Source organism: Pocillopora verrucosa, chromosome 14, assembly GCF_036669915.1.
Source record: "Pocillopora verrucosa isolate sample1 chromosome 14, ASM3666991v2, whole genome shotgun sequence".
NCBI classification, from domain to species: domain Eukaryota; kingdom Metazoa; phylum Cnidaria; class Anthozoa; order Scleractinia; family Pocilloporidae; genus Pocillopora; species Pocillopora verrucosa.
Window position 1 is genome coordinate 4,027,165 of NC_089325.1, and position 27,877 is coordinate 4,055,041.

Consider the following 27,877-nt stretch of genomic DNA (forward strand, 5'->3'; position numbering starts at 1 on the left):
AAAAGGACGTTATTGTAATAGAACTTAACGGAAAGATGACGTCATATGCAAATATATTCTATCTCTCATCTGTTATTCTCAAAACGTTAAGCGCGTTCATATTACTTAACTACCTTTGACAACTCAGTCCTCTTCCTTGTTCAAGATGCCACTGTAGACTCGGCGTTGTTCTTTTGCCTCTGTTTCCTCTTCTTTTTCTTCATCCACCGGCACTGCCACAATTGGTTGATAGCAAAAGTTTTTATAACTGTTAAAAAATAGGAAAAAGCAATATGAAATTAAATTTTTGATCATATGATTCCGCACTGAGCTGCAAATATCAACAGCGCTTGCTCAATGGCCCTAGAGATTCTGTTTTGAAGCATGAAGCTAACTTAAACCATCAAACAACCCTGGCATGCAATCCATTTGCCTAGTCCACAGGTGTTTTACATTCGCCAAAACCTGAACCCAAGCAGGGAGCATGACCTTATTCAGGGAGACCTGTCGAGAACGTTCAGTCCCCATCCACACTTTACGCGGACAACGAGGTACGAGGTGAGAAAGAATGCTGCCAATCTACAAGTGGCCGATAGCAGTCGTTGTTATAACTGTCGATAAATGAGAATAGCTCTTTTGATTCTAATTTTCAATCATATGATTCCCTGGAGAACTGATAGCAACTGTTTTTTTTTTCGCAACTAACCAAGTGCCTGGGTCGCAACACTGTCCTGATCCACAGCTCTCGCAGTTACCACGTTTCTGAGGATTTGAAATTTTTGGAGAATACTTTAAACACCACGACTTAACTGAAAGTTCCCATTGTGATTGGCCTTTTATAAGTCACAAAGTTTGTGTCGGGTAGGGGATATTGTCTAAGGTCAGGGGAAATTTGACAAAATCATAGCTCAGCCATATTAAAAAAAAAAAACACTATTCAAAGGTTACAAATGTGCATCTTCTCCACCGCTCGATCAGCTAATACGTTCCTGAAGATTTATAATGTACAGAAAATAGTCTTAAGACTATGGCAAAATTGAATTATCTTTGACATGCCTTTATGTTAGAGAAGTGAAGTTAGGTGGATCATGTTGATCGCATGATTATCTTAGGATTGATTGTCTAGGGTCGACATTAAGGTGACATCGAAGCTTCAACATCCCCCGGGCAACCCAAGGGCATTTGAACGCCTTACGTGCCCAATGGGTTGGGGAATTTGAACCTTGCCGTGGTGTGGTGGGGCATTTGAACTTGAAGTGTAAAGTCTTTACAGAGTAACACACGTGGTGTAATGGAGGAATTTTACGGAAAAGAATCTGCTTTCGTGAGAGAAACAATTTTCACATCACAGGATGATACTTACAAGCGAAAAATCCAGCAGCAGCACATGTACAAAAAACTGAAATTTGGCTTCGCTAAATTCCACAACATTCGTTGACCAAACAAAGAATCTTTCAATATTAGGAGGGGCATTTGAACGCAATTGTGGCTCGGAGGAAGCGGGTGGGAATTTGAACCAGCCGATCCTCAGTCCTCAAAAGGTCAAATACCCGAGTGAAGGGATGTTAAAGCTTCGAACTGATCGACGCATACTAGACAAGATGGATCCTCATAAGGCGACAAAAAAAACCGTGATACACAGAAGAGAGTTTTGAAAGTGAGATACATTTGTGATTCATGTTAGTTATTTCACCTAAAAAAGTATAGAAATATAACGCAGGATTTATGTAAACAAACGACAAAACATATGGAAAAAAACATTAAGAGTTGTTACGTTGTAAACCGGCCGATCCTCGTCATTGACGTGACGATGTAATTTACGCGGAGACAAAGCCATTGTCATGGTAACCAGCATGGCCAAAATAAGTAGCAAACACACGTTCATCCTGCAGGAAGAAAAGATCGAAAATTTGTCAAACATCTTCCCAAATTGAAGCGTCTCTCAATATATACTCTTCCCTATTTATCTCCTGAGGTACTGACAAGGAGAATTTTTTTAGCAATCAAGATCTTCTTCAGTTCGGGATCGTTACCTTTATTCTCCTGACCATGATGTGTGAGGGGGAGGGGATATTATAGGGAGAAATTAGATGCTGATCACTCTTATTCATTAATAGTGATTATAACTGTAATGATGCTAATCATAATGGTAACAATAATAGCGCTGATATACTATTGCGTTCGACGTTTGAACGGATACTATTTGTGTTGCTTCTTTCTTTCAGTCAGGGTTTGGGCGCCATCTTGGACTGAGTGACCACTCGCTTCGACTTCATGCGAGGGCTTTAAATCCCTCAAAATGTGTCACAACCCGCTTTTTATAACTACTCTATCCGGTGGATAACTCTCTACGTGTTGCTATTACTTATCCGCCGGATAGCGATTCATCCGTTGGATAGCGTTATCCGCCCTTTATACAACTGGGCCCAGTTGATTATTGTACAAAGAAAATGAACTATTCTTTTGAGAAAAAGAATGCCAAAAGAAACTCCGCCACAGGAGAGAGAATGAAGAGGCAGAAGCGAGATAAACCGATTGAAAAGAAGGAAGATGAAATGCAGTGTCAGAAGAGCGTAATCTTTTGCTCAGGTGAAAGAGTTCAAACAGGAACGAAATAACTTAAGTTTTCAGAGAAGTATTGAGACGTTCAGAAACTTTCTGGAGTCAGTCTGCAGTCTGTTACACTCGAGTGATAAATGACTCATTTATTCAAGACACGAATTGAAAACACTTATTTACCCACGGTTTCATTCACATGAAAATCTCTTTGTTCAAACTGGAACCTCCCACCAGAAATACATTCCTTAATGACCTTGCTATTGTTTCGTTCACTTCATTTATTAATTGAGAAGGCTGTTGTTGCTCTTTCGTGGAACAGGGACAAAATGACTTAGGAGAGGTATTGAGACGTTCAGAAACTTTCTGGAGTCAGTCTGCAGTCTGTTTCACTCGAGTTATAAATGACTCGTTTGTCATCATAAATGACTCGTTCAAGACACGTATTTAAAACACCAATTTAACCACGGTTTCATTCATATGTGAAATTTAAAAATCTCTTTGTCCAATCTGGAACCTTTCGCAAAAAATACATTCTCTAATGAAAAAAGGGGGTAAGTTTCTAAAGAAACTGTGGTGCTGCGTCGGTGGGAGTGTATGACAGGGTAATTTAGTGTTAACAACTGAGTTGAAAACATAAATTGGCCACCGTAAAGAGTTTAAAGGCCGTGGCATTTCGAGCGTTAACCCTTCGTCAATCGCTCTGACGGAGGGCTAACACTCGAAACGTCAGCCTTTGAACTCTTTACGGTGGCCAATTTACGTTTTCAACTCAGTTGATAACACTAAATTACCCTGTTATTCTTTACTGACCTTGCTATTGTTTCGTTCACTTAATTTATTGAGGTGGCTGTTCTTTTTCTGCCTGAGCTTCAGACGGAGTCAAGGATACCTCTACAACTCAGACTCTTCACACCCACAGTGGCAAATAAAAATTCTATCGTCTGCACGTTTTATTATTGACATTATTTTTACGCCCCTGAAATTACCATGAGAATGCAACCCAACTAAAGAGGAGAAGAAAAGAGATTTATACCTGTGGGAAATAAACAAAAACAATCAGTTTTTTTTCGATATATAATAAATCCGAAAGTCTTTGGTTCGATTTCTCATGGGAACTCAGAATTTTTTTCTTTGTCCCTCGCTGTAACCAGGACAATGAATCACCTTTCTTTAGGTCATTACCGAGCCTCAAATCACTTTGTCTTTCTCTATTCAGTAGAGACTGTTAGAAGGAGTAAGGTCGAAGGTTGCCTGTGAGTGACTCACATGGAACCTTCGACATTATTCATCCTAACAGTTTGTGGAACGCGTGCCACATATGCAGTATGCTAGGCCAGCGGTATTTCTTCGAGGACGATGTTATCCAAAGACTTTGCGTGTAGAGAGTGAATGGGAAAGCAAGTGCGCGTACTTTCACTCTTGGGGATTAAAGGGTTAATTTCGTATACAATAATACTGAAAAGGACGTTATTGTAATAGAACTTAACGGAAAGATGACGTCATATGCAAATATATTTTATCTCTCATCTGTTATTCTCAAAACGTAAAGCGCGTTTATATTACTTAATTACCTTTGACAACTCAGTCCTCTTCCTTGTTCAAGATGCCACTGTAGACTCGGCGTTGTTCTTTTTCCTCTGTTTCCTCTTCTCTTTTTTCACCCGCCTTTGTTGGCACAATTAGTAGATAGCAAAGGTTGTCATAACTATTAAAAAATTGGAAAAAGCAATATTAAATTAAACTTTTGATCATATGATTCCGCACTGAGCTGGAAATAGCGACAGCGTTGGCACAAGTGGCTCTAGAGATTCTGTTTTGTTGCACGAAGCTGACTTAAACCATCAAACAACCCTGGTATGTTATCCTGGCATGTTACCCTGGCATACTATCCATTTGCCTAGTCCACAGGTATTTTCCATTCGCCAAAACCCGAACCTCACAGAGCGGGGAGCCATGATTTTATTCAGAGAGACCTGTCGAGAACGCCCAGTCCCTATCTACCACTTTACGTGGGTAACGAGGTACGAGGTGAGAAAGAATGCTGTGCTTAAATCTTCAAGTGGCGGATAACAGTTGTTGTTCGAACTGTCGATAAATGATAAACAAAAATGATGTGAACAACTGATAGCAACGGTATTTTTTTCACAACTAACCAAGTGCCTGGGTCGCAACACTCTCCTGATCCACAGCTCTCGCAGTTACCACGTTTCTGAGGATTTGAAATTTTTAGAGAATAATTTAAATACCATGACTAAACGGAAAATTCTTATTTTGATTGAGCACAAAAAAAATGAATGTGGAAAAATTGAAAAATGTGATAAGAACAAAAAAGAGGCACACGAGGCGCAGCCGAGTGTGTCACTGATGTTCCTACCACATTTTGACGTCCACTGTGATCTATTACTGAACAGACGCACGGCAACTTGGAATCTATTTGTTTTATATGATAAAGAATTTAAAAAAAGTTCTAATGATGACGTCATCTGTACGTCTGTCCTCAATAGATCATAAGTGAGAACCAATCAGAATGCGTGCATAACTGAGCTTATTATATGATATCTCATATTTTTTCATGTATATTATGGTTAAGTAATCACATGATTTTTCTCGTGCAATTTGGAACAAATGAGCGCTTGTAAATTTTCTCAAAGACCAAAAATTGCACGACCCTGTAGGGCTCGTGAAATTTACATCTGCTTATATATTCCAAATTGCACTCGAAATCATGCGATTACCTATACAAATTATAAATTCGTTTCTATTTCACGTAGCTCTGTCGTTATTCTTGTTGTTATTATATTTGTCCTAAGATATTTGTATTAATTATTTATTTTTAGTCGAATCGCGTTTACACTTCTACACATTGTTATTTCAAAACATTTGTGAAACAGGGACATAATAACTTACGTTTTCAGAGAAGTATTAAGACGTTCAAAAACTCTTCGGAGTCAGTCTGCAGTCTGTTGCACCCGAGTGATCAATGACTCATTTATTCAAGACACATATTGGAAACACCAAATTTACCCACAATTCATTTACATGTGAAATTTAAAAGTCTCTTTGTCCAAACTGGAACCTCCCGCCAAAAATACATTCTTTAATGACCTTGCTATTGTTTCGTTCACATAATTTATTGAGCCGGCCGTTCTTTCCTGCCTGAGCCTCAGCCGGAGCTAAAAATACTTCTACTACCCAGTCTCTTCACACCCACAGTGGCGAAAAAAATTCTCTCTCCTGCTTGTTTCAGTATTGACACTATCTTTAAACCCCTGAAATTTCCATGAGAATGAATTGATGAAGGCAATAGACAGGTGTATCGAAACGTTGGGTTTGTACATTGTAACTTCTTCGTTTACATTCATTAAATCTTTAAACCAAAGTAGCATCAAACCATGTCTGATTATTGTTTTTTCTTCCATTTCGTTTGCATAACATGAAATGGATATCTGAAAAAATATTTCAATCCACTTCCATGCGCATTAGATTCGACCCTTACGGAAAGTAACAAATGAAAGGAATGTTAAAACATTTAATTTAGCGCCATCTTGTTACATTTCACTATCAGGCAATATATAACAAAGGTTCTTGTGTGATATCTATTTTTCTTGTAGCTTTCCGACAAGGAGTTCCTTAATGACCCTGTTTTCTGTAGTTTTTCCCTCAGGAGTATTGGCATGGTGCCAAAGGTGTACATTTACAAATGATGTGTGGTGGCCAATCCAAAGAGAGTTTGAAATTCAAGGTCTTTGAAGAAATGGATCAAACTAAATTACTGTTCCGTCATATTTGAGCTTGTATTTTCTAGGTTTACTGGTTATATTGCGCTTCTCTTAACAAACAGAAACGTAAAAAATAAACGCAGAAACAACAACAATAACAAAAAAAAAAACTCAAAACACTGCGGTGACACTTCAAAAATCAGGCCTCACATTTCAAGGATTTCTCAAATCTGTATCCATTGAAGTGTTAGTAATGCAAAAAGAAAAAAGAAGAAAAAAGATGGTAGCAGTACATGTAGGACGTGTGAACCACTCACACTGCACAAAAATCCAATTTTTCCTTGCACTGGAATGCGTGTAAATCTGGGAAGATCCAAACGGTGTCCGATCCTTGGTTCCAATTTTTCCAAGTTGACCTTCAATCGCAGGCTCAGCATCCTCGACAATAAAATGTGTATGTGTATATGTCACAGCATTCTGTCTACAGTCGCGCGAAATGGCGGACAGCCTCCTTCAACTCAATCAAGTGGTGCCAAGAACGTAACCCCGGAATATTTCATCATAAAATGATAAAGGAAGAAGATAAGAATGAAGTTTTTGGCAGAATCATCGAAAAGCTACAAAATAGCCCGCTTTTTCTGGACATGAAAGCAGATCTGCAGGTAGGCTTTAATTATTGGTTCAGTTATCTAATCACAGCGGCTGCCAAGGGAATAAGGGAAACTGGACAGTTTAGGGTGTTAAAGAGAGTAGTTTTACTCTTTTTTTTTTTTTACCAAGGGCAGAGCATTTTCAAGTTATGATGAGTTTCTTACGGCATAGCAATTGCATGTAGTAACATATAATATACTCATGCTCACATATTTTATTTACGAGGAAACAAAAAATAGTGTTACACACTGGAGTAAAATGTAAACCAAAATAACCATCGAGTGAGGTAGCGAGAGCCTGCCAGTTTGTCATATGTTACTTGTAGTCTCACAGATATTTTATTGTCTTGTTTGTGAAATAAAGCCTCTTGAATGCAGAGGTCTACTTCCGCCTGTAAGATCAGACCTCTTACCGCGGTCTGTTTGGCCTTCGAGCAGGCTGTCGTGTTTGGGTTCCTTGGAGTCCCTTTCCGTGCACAGCCACCTACAACACCATCGGCAGCTTCTAGTGGAAAAAGTTACTGAAACTCCTAATTGAAGGAGTTCTTGCATGATTCGCCTCACCAATTCTCAGTCGGTGATAAACATGCTGTTGTGAAGATGTTGTAATTGTAAACATGCATGATTTAATTCATCCTGACCGATGTTTCACTGATAATTATTGTTTTGATTTGGTTTGATGATGATACAGAAGGAGGTCGCAAAACCTCACATTCATGTTACCGACATGAAGAAGAGCATTCAAAATTATTTGAAAGACTCAGGGTGGGAGATCAAGCTACAGAATGCAGTTTATTTTCAGCTAAAGAGGTAAGGAAGACAGACTTTTTTGCTGCTGATGTGGACAAAAATGCAAGTTTGCAAAGAAGAGAAACTTCTATGCAGCTTCTGTGGGCAAGGCAAACAATGTCAAACTGTCATTGCTTCTATAAAACTCACTGCCAAAGTGAATTCAGAAAATGATGTCCAAATATATTGCAAAACTTTTCCTCCATAATCAACCCAATGCTTAAATGGCCTGGAAGTTTTTGGGTTGCTTTCCACTTGTTTCTTGAAATTTTTTTTGTTCAAAAGATCTGTATTTGCTTTTTACATCAAGTCAAAATGTTTCCTTTTTTTTCCTTTAACTCAGTGTGCTATACTGCTTTCTGTCTGATGACATTATTGACACAAGCAACAACATCCAACTGTTGGCTTCAGTTTAGCTCAGATATTTTGTTTTTAGATTCTGATACATAATAGTCTTTATTTAAAAGGTATAATACCTTTTAAAGTGCACATAGTAAGTTTTTTAAATGATATTTCTTTGTAGTTTACCAATGTCCTCAATACAAGGCATTCCTCAGAATCAAGTGAAAGAACCATTAGCATTCATTCGTAAGGCACAGGTATTTATTTATTTAATTTTTTTTTGAGATTGGACATGGAACTTTATCTGAAGGTAACCTGCATTTAGGGCAACTTAGAAATTTTATATTCTTGACACATTTAATGACTTGCTGAAAATGCATTTTGTTTGGACATTAGTTAGATTATATAACTAGGATTAGACCAATGAGATCAAGAGCTGTCAAAAATTTCATCTTATTAGATGATTTGGTGTTAAGTATTGCTGAGTATATTTATGAATCGCACAGCCTTTTTGACAACCCCCTTGTACATGTACATGTTAAATTACATTTATATTTAGTTTCCCTTCTTATACATTGTATGAATATGATTTTTTTTTATAGATGAACTGGGAGAAGAGAATTGTCAAGAGTATAAACAGCATGTGCACAGAGCTATCACTTCCTCTGGCAAGAAAAGTAAAGTATTTACTACCCTAAGCATTCTATGAGGCAAAATAGTGTGCTATATAGTGCCAAACTAAACATGTTAAGAAATGGTCAGAAACTGGCATAGGATTGAAGTGTAAACTGTCTTTTTGCCTCAACTTTTTTAGTGGGTACTTAGTGATAGACAGAGAGACACTGTTACTAGTCGAACAGTTCTTGATGTAATTCTTCCCAATAATACAATAATCAAAAGGGAAGATGTAGTACATTAGAATGTAGATACATGGGAGAGTCTTTTGTTAACCTTAATAGACGTACCTTATGCTTCAAAATATCAACTTTCTTTCATTCAGAGGTCAGCAGCAGACCAGAGTGTCATGTCATCAAAGTTTGAAGTTTTAGGTGGTGAACTGGATGAAAAACGTAAGTTAATTGAACATGGCTCGGTAAGCTCATTTTTTGCATTGGTACTGTTTTGTGTATAAAGTAGTCAACAGAAATACAATGATTAGGTGCTCTTTTTTGTAATCCATCTTTAATGCAGTATAATGTCATACATGCTCTGTGACTCCAGCTTTTGTAAGATGTTACCTTTTTCTCTTTTGACCACAGAAATGGAAAAGATCAAACCAGTCTATGCTCCAAAGGACTTCTTTGAGGTGAGGTCTCAGGTGAATAAGGATAAGGTATATCCATGTCCACTCAGAAATCTTTTTAAGATCTTATCAAGATTCTTAAAAGGTTCTTACAGGGATTCTTACTGAGATTCTTAGTTGAGAATATTGTGAGATCTTGCAAGATCTTGTCACAGGATTCTTACCATATTCTTAAAAAATCTTACAAGATCTTGTAAGATTCTACACTGTAAAGTATATATGTAAGATTCCTATGAGATTCTTTCAAAATCCCTAAAGTATATATCACAAGATCTTGTAAGACTGTATTCACAAGATGCCAACAAAATTTTGAAAGATCTTACAAGATCCCCTGACAAGAGTCACTACAGGATCTAATCCACTTGAATAGGTTTATCATATATGGTATTAAGTTGGCATACAAGACTGATTTGCAAAGCAATCAGAGCTTTTCCAGAATTCAATACACTAAATGCCAGAGTCACCACATCCCCTATAATGATTGTTTATTCAATTTATAAAAATTTTTTATCAAGCTTTGCTAGCAAATTTGTGCACTTTTTATTGCAATCATTGTTCTGCCTTTCAGGCCCTGATAAGTATAGAAAATCCAAGCTTTACACCACTTCGCAAGATCCCCAGGTATGAAAGATTTGAATTGGAGTGCTCAGTATAACCTCTGTAATCTATTAAATATGGTCCATGATTACAGCTTTCTTTGATAAAAGCTCTATATCTAAAAGTACTAAATGCATTTTGAAACATGTAATGTATTTTGAAATGCTATTTAAAATTCTGGAAATCAGATTAAACTGGTGTGTTTAACAATCAGGTCTTAGGAGTTGAAGGGTTAATGTGGCTGAAATATTGTTCATTGCATTGTAACAGTCAGTTAGATTCATATCTGAAATAATGTTTATGTGACTCCATGTTTGAATCTTTGAATTGGTTTTTGACAGTTTATATTTTATCCTTTATTTTTTGACTACAGGTCAATCAAAGGATGGGGTTTAATGAAGGTTCAGCTTTACACCAAATCCCTTCAAGATATGGTGTGTTCTTTCAACTTGTCATCAACATCATTGTTAACATTTTCACCAGTCTTTATTGTCTATAGAAGGTTGTTAATTTTTTTTCATAAGGCCAGTTGTTCAGTGAATAGACTACTAGTCACTTCAAAACAGTTTCAAGTTGATTGGAATAACCTAATTTATTTGTAATGGGTAGCTGTATAGTTTACTTATGAAATCTTTTTTGTTTTCCAGAAAGTTGTCTACAAAGAACTGGACCCAGGAAATTCTCACAGTGGAGTGGATGACGCCTTACTTGAAAGTACCTCATGTGGTAAGTTTTTTTTAATTTTTAGATTTGCACCCTCTCCTTCCTCTCCTCTCCCCTTTCCATCTGATTCCCACTTTCTCTCTCTCTTCCTGATTGTCAATTATTCTCTTTTGCAATATGTATTATTATTCTCTTTAGCAGTATGCAGTCGAAACATTGTGATCTACATCACACGTGACTACATCGTGAGACAAATGAAAAAACTTAGCTTTTTATTGTTATTCACTATGATGAATAACCACAACCTTTTCTACGAAATTATTCTCTTTGCTCCCAAATTTTATTTTCTTTCTTATCCTCAGCCCTCATCCTCTCATTCCTCTTGCTTCCTAGCACCTGGCCCTTAAGAGTAATGCAAGCCTGTATATATAGATGCTACTGACTACACTTTTAAGTGACTTTCATCTAATTTCTCCTTACAGTATCATCCCTGAATCACATATTTAGGTCATGAGAATTAAGGAAATGATTACCAACTAAAGAAGGTCTTGATTGTTGAACAAGTTCTCCTTGTCAGCACCTTAAGAAATGTATCTAGGACAGAGTGGAGAATATGAATACTGATGTTAGGTTGTAAAAGGTTAATTCATTCTTAATTACCTTACTTTTTCTTACTTATTCCTTGTAATGATTTGTCTTCTAGAATCATTTTCAACTGATTGGAACAAGATTGGAAGGAAAGGTTTGCAAGCATTTTCTTTTGGATGGCATTGTAAATGGGTTAATTCACCAAGCTTCAAACATTTCCAGGCATTCTTGCCACTGAGTTTTGCTAATTTACTACAGTCAACTGATTTATCTATAAGCTTCATCTTTATCTAGGTCTTGATTAAATCAGAGCTATTAATTTTTTCATAGAAAGACTTATAATTATCCTCTCATCCCAGAAGAATGACGATATGACATTTGAGACACTGGCAACAACTCTTTAAAGATGTCTTTCAAATTTTTGAGGGCAATCTTCATCACATACACTAAAAAAAGTCAATACACACAAAATTAGTCCTGAAAGATTCACCATGATTTAAAAACTTGGAAACCTTTGAGTTCATTTGCATCAACATTTCTTCAGATAACTCAGAGTTCTGCACATGCTCCAGTATAGCTATACATGAATGTGAGCTCAACATGTTCATGCAGATGCAATAATGCACTGCCTTAAAACCATGTATGCTGTCCATAACTGTGCCACACAGCAGAAAATTATTACTGGAAGTTAATCTTCAACATGGTTTTTTTTTAACAGTAATTCAACATGGAAGTGCTCCAGTTGCCCGACAGTATGCCAAGTATGGCTGCCCTCCCGGGCTGAGGAGGGAGGTCTGGTGTCTTATACTGGGGCTGGAGGTTGATGATGTGGTATGTCACTCTCATGGTCTCATTAATAATTCTCCTGACTATTTGCCATACAATTCTTATGATGTTGCAATGTAGTTCAGAGAATTTGATATTGGATCAATTTATAATCCCTTAATTTATATTTTCTTTAGTCTCATTGCTTGTCTGCTTGATATTGTAAGGAGAGGTTCTATCTTGGTCACTCATGGGAGTTGAACGGTTACAGTACATGTAAATAATTAATTATAAATGCTAATGACAGGCAAACTTCAATGAATAGACCTCTCATGGTGTGTATTGCTCAATGTATTGGTTTGGTGTCACTAAGATTGCAGATGTCATTTTGATGTCTTGATTCTTGTGGCCTAACCATGCCATGGTAGGGCCTAGAAGTCCATACCTGTGGTTACTGTTCTGGACTTATCTTTGCTCTCTGTAATATGAAGTAACTAGTATTGCATCTCCTTGATGGAATGTTTATACTTGTCATGTTGTCTCTAAACCATTTGTTAGGCTTCCCAGACCAGTTTTAAATACCCATTTAGGATATATAGGATATGCTGAATTATTACACGCGTTTTTGACTGGTTCTTACTGATGATCTGACGTCATTATTTACAACATGTCGCCTTTGTAGATCACAGATGACGTCAAAATGTGTTAAGAAGATCAGTGACACACTTGGCTGCACCTCGTGTGTTCTTATTACATTTTGACGTCATTTGTGATCTATTGCTCACCAGAAGAGACGCACGGCAACATGGAACATATTTGTTAATTATACTCCTGGGTGAAGAGGAGAAGTGGGGGAGTAAAGTGTTTTGCCTGAGAATGCCACGGTAAAAAAAACAGGCCTTGTTGTTCGAAAGGTGTATAACGCTATCCACTGGATAAATCTCTATCCGGTGGGTAGTGCAGTAAGTTTTGTTAACACTCATCCGCTTGACAGTGATTTATCCGTAGGATAGCTTTATGCGTCCTTTGAACGACTGGACTCAGAGCTTTTGATCCGGAGCCCAGAGTTTTATTTGCTAGTCCCAAGGCCATCACGAGATTAGTATTAGTTCAGTTGTTTGTTTTGTTTTCGTCTGTTTAATGTGTTTATTTTTGTTTGTAGGACCTGTTATATTTCCAGCAGCTGAAACAATATGTTATCGAGTATGATATGCTGGTTGACAGCCTGATAACGAAGGTAACATGATCGTAAACCTCATTCAATGACAATGCCTTTTGTTTATGTGTCACTAACAGTGTATTTGTTGTTTCCTACACACATCGAGCATTATTTCTGCCAAGCGTAGTGGGCTCGCGAAAAACAGTTGGGGTTACTTAGCCGTTTCTCTGTAGCCGCTAGTTCTTTCTCGTCTGCCCATAAGCTTATCTAGGCTGACTTAGAGCTTGTAGCTGATTACGAAGAAGTGAATGGAAAAGTGCTGCACTCGTTATATACAAATTTTTATTCATTACATCAACTGAAAAAAGAGCTTTTTGCATTAAAGTTTTCATCGAAGAGTGAATGCCCTCATTGTACATTTTACCTTTTTACAAATTTTTGAAACTGCTTTTTTGCTTTTTGTTGGTTTTTGTAGCTTTTTAATTCAGCTGGGTACATGTATTTTACTCAGATATATTTGATGGGAAATATTCTTGCAATGTGTTGAGAATAGTGTTCTGATTGATATTTAAAGATATGTTAATCAATTATCAGAAAGTTGTTGCACACTTTATAATTGTTTTTCTTATTTTGTTTTTGAACTTTTTTAAGATTTTTTTTGTCTAATGAGAAAGTATAACGTTGTAGGTCAAAGCATTGCACAGAGAGCAATGATACTTATCTAAACTGAGAGTCATTTAAAATCACTATATACACGAAAATTATTCTGAATCTGAGCCATAATAAAATTCTTCGTCGAATAATTCTTCGTCTGTGGGAACGATGTCCTCGTAGAAATCAACTTTCTCCGATACAGGTGGGCCTTTTCCAAACCGTAGCGACATCACCATTTTTTTCCATCGCGGTACAACTTGAAGTATCTTAACGAGAGAACGGTATGTAAAGTAGGTAAAAACGACTGCAGTGCCTCCGAAGGTGAGAATCGGAATCAGAATTGAAAGGAACGGGATCGTAGACACCAAGATGACTCCAAGGAATACTGCTGAGGCAGTAGTGAATATGACGATCAGCGAGACGGAAAGAAACATCAGGAAAACGAACATTGGTAAGAAACCAAGAACTAATACAATTGCCAAGAACATTGCAATGACTGGGTGTCTTTCGGCAAAATCTTTGATTCGCCGAATTCTTCCCAAGACTTGGCATTGAAGTTCCTCTGCGCGTTTTTCCACAGCTCGAAGACTGGCAGAAGGGAACCAATTTGGCAAGAGGAAGTCAACATTCTCGACTTCAATCATTGCGAGTGAGCCACCCCTGTTGAAAATAATAAGAGACACCGTTAGAGTGTTAATGTTTAAGGACCCTTGACGTTTTTCGAGGAACTACGTATTTCGATGGCTGACAGCTATTTTTCCCTGGAGCGCCTTTCTACTAAATGTCATAAAACCAAGCATACTGTTCACCATTTACTGCGTAAATTACATGTAGCACTCAGGCGTGGATCATTCTTCATTTATCAGCAAACCGTAGAAAGCACCGGGAAAACGCGAGGGATTTTGTCGCGAATGCTTATTTTCAGCTTTGTGGGTAGAGCACGTTTTTGTCATAGATCGTGAAGCGTAACCTAACAAGGTGCAATCATTTATCAACAACTGCCTGAGAAGAATTCTGAAACTGATAACATGGTTAGACAGACTGAAAAAAAGAGAAGATATGGGAAAGATCAGGTCAGGTAACCATTCAAATACAAACCAGTCAGTGGAAGTAAAGATGGATAGGCTACACCTTGTGGAAACATCTTGACAGTGTTACTAGACAACCCTTGAAATAGAATCCCCAGTGAAAACAGAAACGAAGACGCGCAAAAATACCTAGCGACGAGATGTTCAGGCTGAGATGAAGAATTGGGGCCAAACCGGGAACACACAAGATAGCCCAGGGGCCAAACCTGGACCACACTTGAAAGCTAGCCCAGGATAGGATGAATCGGAGGAGAGAGATCATCGATGGCCTATACTTCAGGAGGCGCCAAGGGCATAACTGACTAGCGTAGTAAAACCTTACCTGCGCTTGGGAACCACAATTAAAATGGCTTACAATATGCGAAAAAAATCTGTTTCCTACTGGCTCTATTCAGCACGCGAAAAAATCTAACTATTAGTTTGAAGTCTTTCTTGTTAAACCTTCGAACGGTAAACAATGACTTAGTTATAATTGTTACGTGTATATTACAATTCAGACCGTCAGGCCTTGCGTTGCGCACGCGTCGATTTGTCTTCGATATTATGCTCTTTGTCGTACAGTCTCTAAGGTAAATCTGCTCATGAAAAAGCGCACTGTTAAGAAGAAAGTATCGGACTGGCGTGTCGTGAAATTAGCGCGCGCGCGCTGAGACATTTAACGTTAATCAGTTCGTAAGCAAGTTACGCGTACGATTTCTCGCGTGTGTGTTTTCGCAGTTTTAGTCGCATTTGGGAGATTTTCGTTATCGCTTGTGTTTTTTCAGTTTAAGTCCCATTTAAGAGATTTTCGTTATCGCTTCCGAACACGCACAAATATTTCAAGTTCTCTCTTGCTCATTAAAATTCACGCATTGGGTTCTTATACGTTTGATCCTAAAATACTTTTTACACCAGTTACAAATAAGCTCAGTTCTCGCCCTCCTCGCCTTTTTCGTGCCTGATTACTAATTTTTCCGCCCCGCACTTGCTGCTGGTTAAACGTTTTCACTCCACGGTGTGTTCTGGTTTTTCGAATGGCATAATCCCCCATCTCCATTCATTTAGACCACGAACAGTCCCTCTTTCTTGACGCAGTGCAGCGCGCGAGTCAAAGAACAAAAAAGGAAAAAACGTGAAAAATAAAAAGAGATGTTAGTGCGCTGCTCGTAACTCGTAGTCTCGTAGTCTACCCTTCATTATGTGCCAGTTGCGTGTTTCATCACATGCAGCGCCGGTGGTTATCGGTTATTCTGTAAACTTTGTTTTCGTGGTTTTTTTGTTGATCTTGTTCTTATGGCACAAAGAAAATTTCAAACGTTAAGGTCGTAAGAATTAAGTAACATGATCACGAACTTATACAGCTCTTGATCGTCAAACAAATTCTGTATGTCAATCAAGAGCTGTATTCACTGAAGGGCGAATATGTAGTTTGAAATATTTACTCAGTCTTCATTACTGTTCCTTATCTTTACAGGACATCAAGCTCACGTCCTCGAACGATGATAACTACTTTGTGTTTGAAGATGTTCTTTGCCAAGTGAGTGTAGTATTTGAAAATGCACAATTGTGTCGATGTTGAGATTTCAGGCGAGCTGTTGATTTGATGAAACTGAATTTTTTTTTTCAGGCTCTTCTTGTTTTTAGTCGAGATACGTCCATCTTGGAGCATTTCGAGCATTCCAGTGCCACGCCCCCAAAATCTTACATTCGAGGTATTTTGTTCGTCAAGCGTAGATTTCTATGAGAAATAATTGACTAGCTTAATTTTGTTGGAGTTTGTCCTGGTTTCCTCGAACATGAAACCACAAAAAGTGTTCCTTCTTCCCTATAATAGGATTCTTTGCTACAACAGCAATTCTCGTGTAAAAAAAACATCTGCTTTCTTTTCTTCTAGGCAAACTTGGTGTTCAAGACTATGCTGTCGTTTATCCCCCAAATGGTAGGTGTAACTTCAGAAAAATGCTGCAAGGCTCAAAGAGAAAGAGCTACAATCTTACAAAATTAAGTTAACGTATCGAGTTGATAGTGAAGATTTGCTACAGGCATCCTTTTTAGACAGGGAGTGGTGTCCTGTGCGAACGTCTGCGTGTGAGCTCTAATACTTTTTCGTTACTGTGTCAAGAAGCTAGACCGTTTCACTGATTTTTTTTATATTTCATGTTTTCTCGTTGCAAAATGGAAAAAATATTCTTCATAACGCCACATGACTACACTACAAGTACCACGTTTTTCATTACCTTCTTGTTTCTCTATCAACAGGTATCATACCCTTCCACGGCTTTTCTATGTATGGTGAGCTTATTACTTCTTTTTTCTTAACGAAAAAAAAACCTAAAACTTCAAAGAAAAATTCAAAACTTATCCCGCTTTCCGTTGCACGAAGCAATTTGGAGCATTGCTATTCCACCTAGATCTATGACGATTCGTCGATAATCATTCATACTCCTGGATGGAGAGAGTCTCGGTGAGAGTAAACTGGCTTACCTAACAACGCAACACAACGACCTGGCCATGGCTCAAACCCAGGCCTTTTGATCTAAAGGTCAGTGCGCTGATAGGGCCGCTGACCAGAGGGTCGCTGCGTCTATCACTTCCAGTGATTCGTATGGAAAGCACCAAGTAACATTGCCCTATGTTCCTATTCCTAACCCTAACCGCCGGAATATCGCGGGTTCACATGGTTTGTAGCAATGTTGCGTAGTGCTTTCCAATCCATTCGAACAAAAATGAAGCTTTTTTTTTCTCAAACCTTAATCATTGGTACTTGAAATTAAACGATTTACTTCCTGGCACCGTTGACCTGCTCTTTATTTTATTTCATAGCGTCTCCTTTAGGTTATATTTGCGCTGAAGCTCCACAACTTTACTTTCTCTTTCGACGAATTTACACCAGGTGAGAGTTGAGTTTATCTCGATGGAGAACCTGTGGGCATGTTTTGATTTAGATTTGGAATTTTATGGCACCTGTTTGAAAATCATAGTTGTTTTTTGTACTTGAGATGAAATTTCCCTCGTGCGAACTTAATGTTAATAGTTTCGTACAAGTTTTACCGAAACGTTTTTAAAATTTTTTGTAGATACTTTTTTCGTCTTCACGGCATGTCCTCGCACCCTCAGGTAATGTAGTGTGTGTAATCTGTTACAACCGATGTAATAAAGCAACTATGTGGTGCTGTAGCACTAACTGCATAGTCATTAGTTATCAGAGGTATACCGTGGGGCATATGAAATCAATGCTCTTCTTGAAGGACAGCATACGTGGCTAATTTGCGCGGGAAATACTGATCTGAAGTTTTGACATACGCAACCCTTCTTGATGTGAAATATAGCTATATCAAGTACGTAGTTCGCAATTGCTGCACAGCCTTTTGATTGGGTGGTATGTTTCTGAAATACGAAAGATAATTTCTGCAATTTAGTAGATTTTAACCTCTTCTTTTATTATTTTACAGGGAATTATGTCACTGTGTGTGTTGTTCGAAAACCTTCTTCAAACTCACGAGCCTGCCCTATTTTACCATTTAAAAGAAGTCGGTGCTCACCCGTAAGTACGGAGCCATGTCAGGTTTTCTTATCTTTTTTTTCTTTTTAAAAAGGCACCGGAATAGTTGTGATTTTCATTTTGGTTTCAGGCTCCGTTTAGTCTTTAACTGGTTGATATACGCATTTGCTGGTTATTTGGAGACAGAGCAGGTACAAAATGGAAAAAATCATTTTTATCTATTATCGTAGTAGTGATTGTTGTTTTTGTTGTTTTTATTTTTGTTCCTGTTGTTGTTCTTTACGTTGTAGATGTTGACTGTTTTCTTGTTGTTGATGTTGTTGTTTTTGGTTTTCTTTTCGTGGTGGTTATCAGTGATGTCAATGATGCCCTCAAACTCCTAAGAGTGACTAGCATCTAATTTATCCAAGCAATATCACCCCTGGATTAAACGTTAAGGTTGCGACAATGAAAAAAAGAAGCTCTTGATTATTAAACAAATTCTACTTTTCGTCAGCACCGTTTCATGATGTTTTGATGTGATTATATTACACAGCAACATTAGCAACTATGTCTTATAAAGATTCAAAGTTTTAAACCTAACGCTAAATTAGCTCAGGAATTTTGGCTTTTCTGCACAATTTGAATGCATTTGACATCACTTTTGTTACATTTTTGTGCTGGAATTCAAATTGTGACCGTCAATAAACAAGTGGTTCATCTGTGGTCTTGTCAACAGCTGCTCCTTTTGTGGGACAGGATATTTGCTTACGACTCAATGGAATTATTAGCAGGTATGGCGACTTCTTAAAATACAGTATAGCACTGCTGTAGTTTAGTAACCAAAGAGAAATTGTGAGCCTCAAGAATCCTATATAATAAAACAATTAAGTGTATGGCGGCGGACATGAAAATGCTTTAGCACGACTAAAAGTCAGTTTAGCCCGAGCCGCTGGGCGAGGATTAAAATGACTCCGAGAAGGGCCCAAACATATTTATGCCCAATGACATGAATGATATTACTATTATTGACATTTTTGAGGGAATTAAGAAAATACACTGAAAAAATGACAACTAAACATTCTGAACTATCATGCGAGCGCTTGCGGGCTTAAAGGCAAAATCTCCTCCATTTTAGCCCCCAAAGTGTGCCACAACCCCCGGAAAAATGATGATAATTGTGGCTGAGACGGCCCAAGGTGTGAAACGCTTAGAAATGGGGGAGGTGGAAGGCTATTTGTGATAGGCTTTGATGAGCAGTACTCCATGTCCTTTCATGCTTCATAGTTCGAGATACACAACGGCGTGAATGAGCCACTATTCCCGTTTAAGCTGACAAACGCAGAAACGACAGACCACGTTTAAAACCTTTTCGCAAGTTGTGGGAGAAATTACTGGGAACCTCTAAATCTTTGTTTGATTTCCTTTCAGTTCTCGCCATGGCAGTCCTGTCCTATCGTCGCGCAAATCTCTTGGAAGTCACCAGCCTACAGGCAGCTCAGGTTTGTATGCTCATATTGTGAACTCTCTCCACTAAATGACTTACATCTCGTTGATATGAGAATTTTAAATTACGACGTGTTTTCTATATTTCTGTAAAAGAAATTTTGTGATAACAGATTTGTTCATCGGCGAAGGTGGGGTACACGGAAATCTGGAACATAAGATAGCGGAGGGAAAATAGAGTTGGGAAGGCAAGAGATCACTGAGCAGAAGTGAAATTGCTCCCAAGATCTGTTTGTTAATTCTCCCCTCTAGCTGGTAGACATTTCCCTCTAAATTAGCTACGAGAATTTGGTGTTGGATCAAGATAGCAAGTTCTACCTGATACGTTTGAGCATTCTCATTATCTGTTTACTGGATAATATATGGATATTATAGGGAGAAGATACATTTTTATCACCTTTGAGAGCTTAGGGTTATTCTTCACTCATTCCAGCACTCAAACTGGAACTTCAGTAACGTTTGAAACTGTTCGTAAACGAGTGACAATTTTTATTAACGGTGTGGACTATTAATAGTTGTATAAGGTGGTTTAATGATGATGCATTTTGTATTTATTCTTTCTTCGTTTCTCGTTACAGACGGTGCTAGCTGATATTTCCACGTTAAACTCCATTGCTTTACTGCAATACGTGTTATTTCTTAAATAATAACTCAATATTGCTCCTTGACTATCGAGATTATAGGCAATGCGGAAGCCTGTAAACCAAGATGGTAAACCGCTTGTTGTCCGTAGCGTGCCACCTCCTCAGAACTGGTCCTTTCCTAACAACCTGGGAAACCTCGCCCGTCGTGGTACTGTTAATGTTTGCTGGGAAACTCTTCCCACCGCCTCACCAGCTTGTAGTCTTTTCCCACCAAAAATTGCCCCATCCGTCACAGTTCTGAACAGGCCAATCTCTGAGTCCCAGGACTCCTCCTGTTTTGAGAGAAGTTCAGTGATCTTCTGGGCTCTTGTAAATGACATATAAAGTGTAGAAGCGAGTGAACTACGTTGCATCATCATCCAAGTAGGACCTCTTGAACGTTCTACATTCCTTTCTAGCTTATGACGATGACGTTTCTTTCCATATTTCATAATACATTGTATATAAACAAGGGAAGTACTATTTTCTCTTTATATAAATTATTGTTGATAATGCAGTTCAAGAAGAAAACAACTCGAACTCGTTCGTAAAAGTACTTTTTAAACTGTACATTACAACCCGTTTGTAAATTGAATGTGTATTTATATCTTCGTTTCATTGATTGAAACGTATTATGAACCTTTATTTTCGCGATATTAAAGGGTCTCTTTTTTATCTTCCTACTGCTTTTAAGACGAAAACTGACGGCCACGTAAATGGGAAGTTCATTTATAAATTTATCTGTGCAAGAGAAATTAATCATTTCCTAACCACAAACTAAGAGCACTTTTTAGCATACTCTTCCTGTTAAAATTTACATGTCCAGGTGAATGCTAGAATATAATTGAACTTTTACCACGAACGCTCTAATAAGCTCTTAAGGGACATTGTTAGCTGTAGAGCATCTAGACTGGGGAGCTGATAGTGTAGGCGCTTATTAAAAAGGGGACGGGAAAGATTTATTAGAGCGTTCTTGGTAAATCTTCTGGGGAGATAAAATGCGCGAAGGGTTCCCTTAAAAAAAAGATTGATTGAAAATTCATTTCTTCTTTAATGAAAGCCTCGCGTTACTTGATTAGGATTTTTTTAAACACATTGTTTACTCGGCGCGAGTGTTTTTGTTCCTTAGGTAAATCAAAAACAAAGAGTTAATCCAGGTTCTGTTTCAACTGTTTGTTTCTCTTGTAAAAGGTTGAGGGGTCAATATTGTATTTCAATACTTGACAACCAATTCTGTGCGGGCATAGATACTGAACGCATAGCAACACAATTTCAGATTTTTCGTCGTGCGCCTCAGACTTCTGTATTTCCAGCAAAAGAGCAATTCTTTTCACCACAAACGCGTTGAATTCTTGGTAGAAGGAGGTATTATTTTACCACCTAGAGGATCTTTGGATCGTCAACATTTTGAGCTGCAAAGAATCACAAAGCGCGAGGAATTAGCATTCCTATCGATTGAATCATTTGGTTGAGTCTGGCGTGTTTCTATTCCTGCTAACGCCGCTATGAGTAGTGTGACGACACCAGGCGCGGGTAAGTTCAGTGTTGTTGGATAGTAACTTCGCCTATTATTTTCACGGACCCAAAAAATGAGGGAATCACCAAACGAGTGAAATCTTGCCCGAGCGTGAAAGAGATGACCGTCAACAGATTAATTTTTAAGTCAGGCCATTTCTCTGAGTGGAATTAACATGTTTTCATATTTTACTTGCCACCAATTTGTTCGAAAGGAAGGAAATTTGTATTTAAGTGCTAAGATGTAACTTGCTTTGGTTCCCAAAGAGTTAATTTGTTACTTCGCATTAATCAAGTATGACACGATGTAAACAGTCAACCAAAATTTCTATATAACCCTTTGCACTCTAGCATAAGTATTTATATTCTCCCAACTTTTATCCACATTTCCTTTGGTACTGACAAGGAGAATTTGAGTGAAAATCAGCTGCTTCTTGAATTGTTGATTCTTTCCTTTATTTTTATGACCTTTACATTTGATTAGGGTGATAATTTAAAGAGAAATAGAAGTCAGTCACTCTTACGGGTTAAGGTTTAATTCTAATTTTCTAAGCAATGCAAATTTGCCCATCGAATCTAAAAGCCGTCAAGATTGAGCAATTTTATTCAGCACAATCACACCAAAGAGATCCAGTTCACACTCATGTAAAGGAATTGTAATACTTTGTTGTCTATATGCATTATAGAATCATCATTTGAAAGTTCCAAGGACAGCTCACGTTCTCTTCCATCCGCCTTTTTATCAACATACAACAGGGAATATAAAGGTTCTTTTGGTCCACCAGCGCCAGATGCGAGGTAAAATTTTCCTGATGGCGGCATGCACAACACAGATCGTTTGGTTATAAATCACTTAACTAGCAGTCCATAGGCGTTTTGCACAAAACAAATTAAAGTCATAAGTGGCTTCTATTTATTCCCTCTTCAAAAGTAAACGAAAGGGAAAATGGAAATTTCTTTAAATTAACTTCTCCAGTTTCCTCTCTCTCGCCAAGTCTGACCTGGCGTAAGTAAATTAGTCTTGTTTGCATATTGTTTCGACAAATGAAAGTTACAGAAAATTCCTCTGGCTTTGATCTCTTAGTTATTAAGTTTCTGTTCTCATTTATTCTCCTCATCCATTTTAATTTTGAACCTTTTTATGAATGAAAATTCTTTTCTCACAACTTTTTAGAGTGCGAACTTCGCGTTTCTACCCTCCAGGACAACCATCAGTTGACTCCACGTATAGGACCGATTTCCTAAGTCACCAGGGAAAACCTACAATTAAAGTGCCTTATGGGACATCCTCTGGAGACAGGAGCAATAACCCTCACCCTCATAATATGGAGCAGGTGTTCGCACATCCGATTAAAGTAAGTAAAGTAAACTGAAAGCAAATTTGATAAATTATTCCCTGTGATTGGTCTCGCAAACTTACACTGTTCCCTCGAACAGCCAGATGCAAAAACCAAAACCTATCGCTACCAGGTCACTCTCTTTTTCCCTTGATAGAGGACGGTTGTATGGGTAAACTAAGAATTATCATGCATTCCAAATAAATCTTTGACTTGTTTATTCAAAGGAATTTTGTGTTCAGCTTGTCTCACTTCTATTCTACAGCATTAAAAAACATAAATGAATAAAAGAGATTAAAGTTTAAGATATTAAAATGACTTCGTACGTTCTCTTCAATTTCAAAGGATTATTTCGTGTGGTCCCATTACCGAAAGCTTCCCCCAGTTAATTCTAAAGGGACAGAATCCTCCACTAGCTCTGAGCTCCTTAAAAAAGTGTGCCAGGACAAGACTCGGTCGACTTATCAACAGGATTATGTCCCTCATATTCAAGGTAGGGTGAAGTTCCTTTAAAGTGTTGTGAGTACGATCAAAAGGAACCAATCGAACGTTTTTCTCTGAGCAGTGACAGACACCATTTCGCTTTACAGTTCATTTATTTGTCTATTTTTTTTTTAATTTTTAGATCTTCCCTCTACAAACAATGGCGCTGAAGGCCAAGGATTAAATCAAGAGAGATAACACGCTGAATAGCTTTGATCGCCATGAATGAAGAAATATTCCTTTGAAAATGCAAATATTATGGTAAAAGAGAATTATGTAACTTTAATAAAAGAAAAAAATTGACATGCCTTTGTCCTCTCCTTCTCACTTTTGCTAAAACTCCGTTAAGTCAAAGGAGTTTCAGTAAAACTGTGACTAACACGTCTTTCTGTAATCAGAATGCCCGACTCAACTGTGTACCGAAACAAAAGAAACACTAACGTGCATTTGAAACGGTTCTTTTACAGGCAACACACCATACTTATATTTTGGTAAACAGTTGTATCAGACTCTTTTTTTTAACTCTTTTTCGTTTTGCCAACAAATACATCTTTTTATACACCATTAAACACGATATTGGTAGTTTTCAATGCGTTCAAGCCGGAGCCTTGACATGTTGTACCGTAGATTCCAATTGGTGATCAAAACACAAATTGCACAGGGTCATGACTCACCTTTCATGCTGAGTCGTTGTTCAAAAAGGATCATTTTCAGTAACAGCTTTGTTATGAATTACATTTGAGTATGAATCATCGTATGTTGAATTTGTTCAAGTCTTTAAACAATGACGTAAAACAGAGCTGTCAAGGACGATAATAGAGCCTTTTGTCTCTTCAGTTGAATATGAAATAAAGCAAACGAACTTACAAATATTTGTGGTTGTTTGTTTGACTGTTTTCTCTTGGGAATTTGTAAAAATGGGGTCTTACAAACTAATTAAGTGAGTGTTATTACTCTGAAAGTAAATACGGCGATATCTGATACCGCTTGATGCGCTTATAACTCAAGTTTATGTAGATAACACATAATTGCATTTTTGTATAAGGAACTGATAGTCGCACAAAAAAGATAATTCAAACATTGTGATAGCTTTGTTGATGATCTTCTGATTAACTGTTTGATTTCGTGGCAGCGAGCACACTCTTGAAACAATGAATAGTCATCTTTGTGGAGCTGTGCAGCCAATCACAGTTATGCAGTTATCAGGGGAATACATTCAGTTGTGGAAACCGTGGAAACACATCATTGCTAAACTGCAATTTTGCGCTTGAAAACATTTTCCATTTGAATCTTTCTTTCATGGTAAGTTATGGGAAGTTGTTCGTTCTTCTTTTTCAAGAGATCTGACTTCCAAATAGTAGCCTTTATCATGGTGCGATTCTGTTGAAATTGTTTGATTTATATAACCACGTCTATTAAACAAAAGAAGAAGTAGTGTACATTATAGTTAAGTTTCTCTAAACACTGCATTAGTACTGTTTTTCGCTTTGGAGTTTTCTGTTTATTGTTTTCATGACAGATTGAATCACTAGTGTACTTGAAACGAGGATTTCATCGCAAAAACAGTTTTTTTTCAATGCTTTGCACGCAGAGGTCACTAAAGTGGTCGAAAAGTATGCATGAGGAATCATAACATTTTATGCAACAACTTTAGACGCCAAACGAACATCTTTTATATTTTTAATGGCAGATCCGTTTTTCTTAGTAATTAGTCAGCCAGTACAGATGAGACTAATTAATTAAATGTTTACTGACTAATTTTTCATGTAGGAACGACGAAGATCGTCATGAGAAGTAGTTAAATTTTTGACAAACTGATTTGGGTTGGCTTGCATTCAGTTGTCAATTGCCATGCCATACCAAGGCGGGAGATATCTACCTCCCATAGGTAAATAAATCTTATTATTTACTTACTTTTGTTCGTTGTTTTTGGAGATGTGTCGTAGGTAAAGATACTCGCGAAGGGTTACTTTGCAGGCAACATTTTGATCAACATGCTTTTCCAGACTGGTGCATGAAAGAAGTGCAATGAAAGCTTGATAAATCTTTCTGTGAATCTTCAGTAACAACTACGAACATTTAAACATTTGGGTAGAGCATTTGTTTCATCTCTCTCTCCTTCTTTCTCTGTGTCTCTTAGCCCTACTTTTCTGTATCTTATCATTTTTTAGCAACTCCAATTCAGACAACATATCAGAAGGACTACGTCAGTCAGTCAGTGGAACCCCCAAAATCCTTTAAATTCAGATCTATCAGCAACTTACGTGAGTATAACCGGATACGCTTTATTTTTGAAAAAAAAAATTTTTTATGAAGTTATTTTTTTGGAAGGAATAGTGAGATATAGTTGCAAAATTCAAACAAAAAGGCTACATCAGTCGTTTGTTATAAGATCTAGCAATATTACAGCTGCACCATTAACTTTCTACGAGCTCAACGGAAACTGTCAACGTTCCTGAATTAAAATGTATTTATTTGTTTTTCAGCTCCGATTAACTATTCAAATTATCGTAATGTAAGCAAATCAACGAAGTACAGGGACGAGTACCAAGGAACTTTTGGGCCAGCAGCTCCGAGCGCCAAGTAATTTTCATAACAAATTTTATGGCATTCATCTTTATCTCTTAATCTCATTTACTTGGCTGTCGCTTTCTATTTGTCTGAAATGGCCGGTCAGTGCCTGAACCAACTGTTGTAAGATTATCAAACAAAGAATGAGTACTTGAATACTGATATGAATGCTCTGTTTTTCTTCTTCTTCTTCTTCGTTTGTCCTTTTCTAGTCTTTTATTTATTTATTTATTTTTTGTCTGTTGCCATTTTTTTGCAACATTTGAGAGATAATTTCTTATTCTCTATTTTGGCAAAAAAAGTTGTGGTTTAAACATTCTGATTTTTTTTCTCTTCCCCAGGCCACCCCCATACGACTACCCTTCAGAGGACCCTATTGGGGTATCGACTTACAAAGCGAATTTTAGAGAGACCAACTTTCCAAGACAAGGTCCTCACCCCACTTCACCACTGCGGAAAAACAATCCACACCCAAAAACCATGACCAATGCGTTTAATTACCCGAACAGGGTAAGTTTTTCTTTAGGGGAAACGGAGGATTTCTTTTTCTTGGGGTGGGGAGAGCGGAATCACATGGTTTTCAGAGGGGAAGGATGGGGGGAACAGTCGTGGCCAACAGAGAGTAGAGGTGCAACTTTAGAAAATTGACTGCAAATTAACTGCCATTAAGGAGAGGGGGATAATTAGAACATTACCGAGATAATATGACCAGTTTATACTCTCTTGATATTACTAAGTTTTATGGGGGGATCAAGTAAATTTTATCCTGACCCAATCAAAATCTTCCGACCTGGCCTTCCCCCCCCCCTCCCCCTCCTCCTAAACTAATATCTATCATACGATGTAAAGAGTTATGGGCTATCAAGGCTATTTCTTTTTTCTTTGGAGGGTTAAGAAGCTAGGTATTTCATTTTTCTACATCATATATAAGCAGGGTCAATGTACGCCATATTTACCATATCTGGAGAACGTGAGGACACCCTTTGTTCACCAGACCGGTTAGGCCTATAACAACGCTGAAACCAACTTTCGTGGCCAGCTGCAAACATGATCGGTCACTTTCAACGTACTTTTTTAGCAGAGAGACGCCACTGACTGAATTAACCTAACTTTTTTTGTCTCCTATTCTGTCATCCCGAAATACAAAGCCCTCTTAATTGTGCCTTAAATTAAGTTATAGTTTTAATGAATTTTTTTCTGCTTTTCAGGGTTATTGGGTATGGCCACACAGACTGCAACCAATAAAATTTCAATAACTCTGACTGATGATCACAGCTAATAAAGTAACTTCAAGATGTGCTTTGAAGAGTTATGATTAGGGATGCGTCACTCCACCTTGGGTCATTTTAATTTAAGCGCCACAGAGAATTAACGAGTAAATAAGCCTTAAAATAATCATCCGTTTTCCAGGGTTGGTAGGCAAACGCTAAAAAATAAAAGGTAAACGTGAAAGAGGAAGTTTTGCTGGTTTTCATTTGCAGCAGCTCCTCGGAGTATCATGTTACACTCCCTCCTCATCCCCCTTGG

General features: G+C 37.8%; 3 protein-coding genes across 4 annotated transcripts; all 3 read left to right on the forward strand.

The window, feature by feature from the left end:
* Positions 1 to 6,748: 6,748 nt before the first annotated feature.
* On the forward strand, positions 6,749 to 21,124 carry LOC131795084 (TBC1 domain family member 19). Of its 2 annotated transcripts, none has more exons than XM_059112654.2 (23): positions 6,749 to 6,919; positions 7,599 to 7,717; positions 8,220 to 8,295; positions 8,641 to 8,715; positions 9,039 to 9,108; positions 9,298 to 9,344; positions 9,910 to 9,962; positions 10,312 to 10,372; positions 10,586 to 10,664; positions 11,305 to 11,343; positions 11,908 to 12,020; positions 13,117 to 13,191; positions 16,309 to 16,371; positions 16,462 to 16,546; positions 16,729 to 16,773; positions 17,094 to 17,126; positions 17,658 to 17,727; positions 17,912 to 17,951; positions 18,287 to 18,378; positions 18,467 to 18,527; positions 19,055 to 19,109; positions 19,747 to 19,817; positions 20,400 to 21,124. In XM_059112654.2, exons 1-23 carry the CDS (start codon positions 6,824 to 6,826, stop codon positions 20,466 to 20,468), a joined length of 1,587 nt encoding a protein of 528 aa, XP_058968637.2. In that variant the 5' UTR covers positions 6,749 to 6,823; the 3' UTR covers positions 20,469 to 21,124. The 2 variants fall into 2 exon arrangements, with proteins under 2 accessions (XP_058968637.2, XP_066017608.1); XM_066161511.1 differs by lacking the exon at positions 8,220 to 8,295 and adding an exon at positions 8,324 to 8,348.
* Positions 21,125 to 21,254: 130 nt separating this feature from the next.
* Positions 21,255 to 24,616, forward strand: LOC131795152 (uncharacterized). The gene is made up of 5 exons (XM_059112724.2): positions 21,255 to 21,977; positions 22,646 to 22,757; positions 23,134 to 23,314; positions 23,642 to 23,789; positions 23,922 to 24,616. Exons 1-5 carry the CDS (start codon positions 21,950 to 21,952, stop codon positions 23,975 to 23,977), a joined length of 525 nt encoding a protein of 174 aa, XP_058968707.1. The 5' UTR covers positions 21,255 to 21,949; the 3' UTR covers positions 23,978 to 24,616.
* A 326-nt stretch (positions 24,617 to 24,942) lies between these two features.
* Positions 24,943 to 27,696, forward strand: LOC131795069 (uncharacterized). The gene is made up of 6 exons (XM_059112633.2): positions 24,943 to 25,081; positions 25,550 to 25,667; positions 25,951 to 26,043; positions 26,266 to 26,362; positions 26,692 to 26,860; positions 27,559 to 27,696. Exons 2-6 carry the CDS (start codon positions 25,631 to 25,633, stop codon positions 27,604 to 27,606), a joined length of 444 nt encoding a protein of 147 aa, XP_058968616.1. The 5' UTR covers positions 24,943 to 25,081; positions 25,550 to 25,630; the 3' UTR covers positions 27,607 to 27,696.
* The last annotated feature ends 181 nt before the right edge of the window (positions 27,697 to 27,877 follow it).